The sequence below is a fragment of the Cariama cristata genome, unplaced genomic scaffold, assembly GCF_000690535.1.
Source record: "Cariama cristata isolate BGI_N322 unplaced genomic scaffold, ASM69053v1 scaffold36765, whole genome shotgun sequence".
In the NCBI taxonomy this organism is placed as follows: domain Eukaryota; kingdom Metazoa; phylum Chordata; class Aves; order Cariamiformes; family Cariamidae; genus Cariama; species Cariama cristata.
The window spans coordinates 3,086-8,344 of record NW_009618753.1 but is presented as its reverse complement, the minus strand read 5'-3'; the positions used below and the strand labels follow the sequence as shown (position 1 = coordinate 8,344).

Sequence of the window (5,259 nt, the reverse complement as noted above, 5' to 3'; positions counted from 1 at the left end):
CCCGGCAGGCAGACGTACAGACAAATACTTTATTGATTCCACAGCCTGAGAAAGGGATCTGGGAGGTCGTAGGAAACGCTGGTCCCAGTCACAACAGCTTGAAAAGAAACGCCCTGCTTGCAGCAGTCGGCCCGAGGGAGAGGCCGGCCCCTCCACACCACCCGCACTACCCCGGAGGTATTGCCCACCAGCAATACCGTCACACCAGCTGACTCGCGTCACTGGGATCAACTGGGGTTCACTGGGATCTCTACCCAAGCAGGGATAGCCAGCTGGGTCGCTACAGCCCGTGTCGCTGTGCTGTGCCGGAGCACGGCTTGCTGCCCAAGCCACTGTCACCGCACGGCCGTAAGGCATTCACCGCCCCTGTAGCCTACAGGGCTCGGCCACAGGCAACGCCGTCCCCTCGGGGACACGGGGCCGACGTGTCTGCCGCCGTCACCCCCTCATGGCTAACGCTACAGTCCCGGCACACTCTGCAGTCCCAGGGGACAGGAATGGAGTGCGAAACCGGCCCAGAGGAGCAGCGGGACGTCGTGCGTCCTCAAGGAGCAGCTCTGGCACTGCTGTCCGTCCTGCGGGGCACCACACCAGGACGTGGCACGGGCACTTCCTCAGCGCCCAAAGCATCCTGCCGGCAGCAGCACCCCTGCAGCCATTGTGAGTGGCCAGGAATGAAAAATGTGATAAACAAACTGATTCCCCACGCTTCCCTGCTTGGAGAGGTACAGCGACTTAGAGATGTCAAATAATTACATCAAACAACTCAAGGAAAACAAAAAAAAACCTGGAAAACCCAACTCAAGAGTCCTAACAGCTTCTCTGTTTGGTCTGCACGGCGATGCCACCGGGGCTTACTTCCTCTCTCTGTACACGGTTCGTGCTTCCCGGCAGCGCACGTGACGCACGCAGGGCTCTGGCCATGGACGCTGATGGTTTGAGCGATTCCTGGGGACGCCGGAGCCACACCTGGCCTGGCTTTCGTCGCTTACCATGCTCCCGTTTTACCCATCTGCCTCTGGGCAGGTCTCACTCCGCAAGACATTTGAGGTAGCTAGCAGAACTAGTCTTCCATAGGATTAGTTACAGTGGGATTTTGCACATGACTAAAGGAGACGACCTGCAGTTTGGAGAGTGGGGGCTTCCTTCCACAGCAGGACCAAGCGGAGGGGCTGCTCCCGTGCAAGAGTCGGCATGCAGCAGGCGACAGGCCTCGGCCCCCCAGGAGGGGTCCTCCCGGGGACTGCTGCTGCAGCGCAGGGGTAATCTTACCCGTGAAGTACTTCTAAAGTGACTCTCCGTCTGTGCAGGCTGGTCCTGAGGGAATTAACTCTCTTGGGCGTTTCTGGCTCTCGCGGGCTGGCCTCGTTGAAGGAAGGAGCGCTGCTGGGACCTCAGAAACACCCGCAGCACCCTCACAAGCAGAAAATATCGTGGTTTGATTTGTTCTGTGGATCTTCCAATGCAATGCTCAGGTGTTCCCAACCTGACTGAGGGGTTGGGGGATTTCCTCACCAGGGTGGGTTATTAGACAAGTGCAGCCAGGATGCGATGGCGTCTCAGAAATGCCACGCTCTCTTCATCCGGTGTCCTGGTCAAGAAATTTTTGTGAGTGAAGAGAAGAGCTCCTTGGGAATCCCGCCTGGCTTGCCAGCTTGATTCCCTTCTCTCTGTCCTCTGCACCGTGTAATGGTATTTCCAAAGGTGAGGGGTCAGCTCCAGCATCAAGTAATTGGTGAGCTCAGCTGCTGTTTGCAATTCCTCCCCGGGGCTGCCAGAGTCGTACCCGGTAATCTCCCAGGGAAGTCAGCTTGGGAAAATTTCGTGCAGCAGCCAGCAGAGACGAGAGCCTAAGGAATAGTAAAGCATTTTGGATCACTGGAGGCTTCTGTAATTTGCTCTCTATAGCGGTATCCAAGCTTTTGGTTCCTTCTACAAGTCCGGAAAGCTTCTAAAATCCAGCAGACAGATAGTTTGCAACCCCAGTGCCCCACCAAGTGCAAAATCAACGCTCACAGTTTCTCTCCAGGGACACAAATCGCTCGGATCTTTCCTGCTGTCATTTCTCCGTCACCCCCGAAACCACTGCCCTATTTCCTAGTCGAACCACAGGCTGGACGGCTCTCCCACCCCAGCCGGGGCTGTGGCAATTCTTGTTTGGCAGTCTGAATTCCGCAGGACTGACCAGGAGCGCGTTTGGTGAAACCGCTTTGGCTGCCGAGGCCGCAGGGCTAATGTTTCTCTCGGATGCCTGGGCGGGTGAGCGAGGAACACGTCCGCCCGTGGGCACCTCCGGGGCTCTTTGTGGCTCGGGCTGCTGGGGCGCTGGGACGACTGTGGCGGGCTGTTGGAGCGCAGCCAGGGCTTTCTGGCGGTCATGTATTTTCTCGTGGCGCAAGAGGTGAGTTCTACGGGTGAAGCATTTCTTGCAGGCAGCGCAGCAGTACGGCCTGTCCCGCGCGTGGATCTGCAGGTGCCGCTGAAGGGAAAAGGTGCAAGAGAGATTCTTTTTGCAAAGACTGCATTTCAGCACAGACTTACTACGAGACTTAGGACTCTGCTGTCGGGAAAAACACGCGCTGGGCAGGCTCCCTCGGACCAGCTCCTCCTTGGCCTGCCCCAGGCAGGGCCCCCCACTGTACGTCCCGTTGCCCAGGCTGTGGGCACTTCCGCAGAAAGTCCCACAGAACTTCCTCCTCGGCCGGATCCTCAGCTCCGGGTGGACGTTCCCCCAGACCTTGGCCCCAAAGGCCCTGTCTTTTATGTGGATGCTCTGGTGAAGGTCCAGGTGGCGTTTGTCCGCGAAGCTGATCTCACACATCGTGCATTCATAGGGCCCCTCTTTGGCGTGGCTCCGCTGGTGGATGATGAGGTTGATTTTCAGACGGAAACGCTTCCCGCACTCGGTGCAGGGGTGCGACCACTCGCGCACGTAGCCGCGCCGACAGTTGCCCATCAGCAGGCTGCTGCTCTCGCACCTGCTCGGCTTCTTCTTGCTCTTGGCCTTGGCCTGCTCGCTTTTGGGGCACTTCTGGATCTCTGGGCCGGGAGAGGGCGCGGAAAGCTCTTGCAACGCCTCCGGCTCCTCTTCCTTCAGCTTGACGTCTTCAGGAGAAGCCCCTTCACACACCATTTCATTTTCCATTAAAAAGCCTTCCTCTGAAGCAGAACAACACAGGCCTTAGTCATTCCCACTCCCAGGACAAACCCACGTTGTGGTTAAAGTCCCAAAGCACTGAGCAGGCTTTTAGCGATCAAGGAGCTACCAACAAATCTGAGAACAGAGTTTGGAAAGGTGCAAGTGCCACCACAGTGTCCTGCCCACATGCCCTGAGCAACCCAGCGCGGTCTCGGGGGGCAGATCTCTTGCTCCCAGGAAGAGCCAGGCTGTGGTCTGCTGCAGTGCCACTGGGGCCGGGGGTGCAAAAGGATCCACCTCTAAAACCACGACACTAACGACGGCCACAAGATGTAGCAGGAAAAAAGATCATTGAAGAGCAACAGCCTGCAGTACTTCAGGCTCTCCGCTTCTGTCAAGCTTGGGACTGCCAGCAAACGCCAAACATTGCAGGTAACCTGGCTCCCGTGAGGGCTGTGCAATGCCAAGGGTCGTGGCAAACCCCCCTGCAGCCAGGTCATTCAGCCGGCATTAGCCGTGTCCAGAACCAGTGCCATTTAACTCTGCGCGTAAGTGCCAGAAACAGGCTCCGAGTGCCTGGCAGAGGAAAACTGCTCTGTGCGTTAGCTTGGCAAAGCTTCAGGACCAGAAGAGAGGGTGTCTGCAGACAGCCACCCCCTCTTCCTATGCCCCCTGCTCCCTCTGCGGCTGGCACGGAGCAGAGGGCCGTCCCACGGGAAGCGTTAGGCCACCTGAGCTCAAGGTCAGCTCTACCATAACGCAGCAGAGCTGGAGGAAGGAAGGACGGTGTTGCTATCAGCTCTCCTCCAATTTCTGATAGAAGGAACCCCAGCTGGGCTGTTGTTCTTTCTGCAGAGATAATAGGGCTGAAACGCCCAACACCAGCCCCCTCCCTTGCTTGGCGATAAAAGAGAGGCCTGAAGCTTTCTTCTCCCTCCCCATTTCAAGCACTTCAGGGAGCTGGGAGCTGCTTCCTGCCTGCAGGGCCCCGTGTCTCCCCTGCACAGGGTTACTCACCCGTGTTGGACTCAGCCGGGTCCTCGTCCATCTCGGTCTCAGGCTGATCTTCCCTGCGCAGCTCCTGTTTCTGTGCACTCAGGGACATGACATTCATCACCAGGATGGGGAGTTCTGTTTGCAGACAAGAGCAATTGTAAAGACCTGTGGAGACCTCACATCTTCCTGCTTTGGTGTGATACTGACCGGAGGTGTGCTGGGAACGTGCAGAAGAGCCAGAGAAGCTGCGGCTTGAGAAGCCATGATATGTTGCTCCAAGGGAGGTTTAGATTGGATATTAGGAAAAATTTCTTCCCTGAAGGGGTTGTCAGGCATTGGCACAGGCTGCCCAGGGAAGTGGTGGAGTCACCATCCCTGGGGGTCTTTAAAAGGCGTGCAGTTGTGGCGCTTAGGGACATGGTTTAGTGGTGGGCTTGGTAGCGTTAGGTTAACAGTTGGACTGGATGACCTTAAAAGGTCTTTTCCAACCTAAATGGTTCTATGAGTCTGTGGGAAGCAGGTGAAGTGTTAGAAGGAACTGGAGTGAAGCCACACACAAGGACCAAAAGCAGAGGGAGGGCTGGGAGGAGACTCCAAGGTGTCACGTGCCGTTACCTCTGCAGAGCAACCTCATCCCCCCCCCCCACCCTACCAGGGAGTCCCATATTGCCTTGTGTTCAGGCCCTCGAACCCCTTCCGTTTTCCCCAGCAGCACCTTGACAAGGCACCCCAAGGCTTCTGTTTCTCCCCAGCGATGCTCTTAAGCAAGTGACCTGCTGTGCCCTCTCCCACAGACACTGCTGGGAGACCTCCTGAGAGGGCTGGGACAGGAACAGCCCGGGGAAGTGCGTCCTCCTGGCACCCACGTAACTTACCTGGGTCAGCTTCCATGGGGACTTTACCTTCTCCCAAAGCCTTTTCCTTCTGCTCCACCTCTTCTGGTGCTTGAGGGGGCTTCTGACCATCCGGGACACCTGCCTGCGAGGGCTTCTGACCATCTGGGACACCTGTCCGTGAGGGCTTCTGACCATGCCGGGGCTTCTGACCGTGCGGGACGCCTGTCTGCAGGGGCTTCTGACCATCTCCAGTGCACGTCTGCGGGGGCTTCTGACCGTCCAGGAACC

The 5,259-nt window shown here is 57.4% G+C and overlaps 1 protein-coding gene across 1 annotated transcript in view; it reads right to left on the bottom strand.

Moving 5' to 3' along the window:
* Positions 1-2,185: 2,185 nt before the first annotated feature.
* The window catches only part of LOC104162291 (zinc finger protein 777-like), a gene marked incomplete at both ends in the record, with an annotated part of 5,966 nt that continues 2,892 nt past the window's right edge, over positions 2,186-5,259 (bottom strand). Inside the window, 2 exons of the mRNA XM_009700989.1 lie at positions 2,186-3,159; positions 4,157-4,270. Coding sequence (XP_009699291.1) covers positions 2,186-3,159; positions 4,157-4,270 — 1,088 coding nt within the window. The remainder of the gene's footprint in view (positions 3,160-4,156; positions 4,271-5,259) is intronic.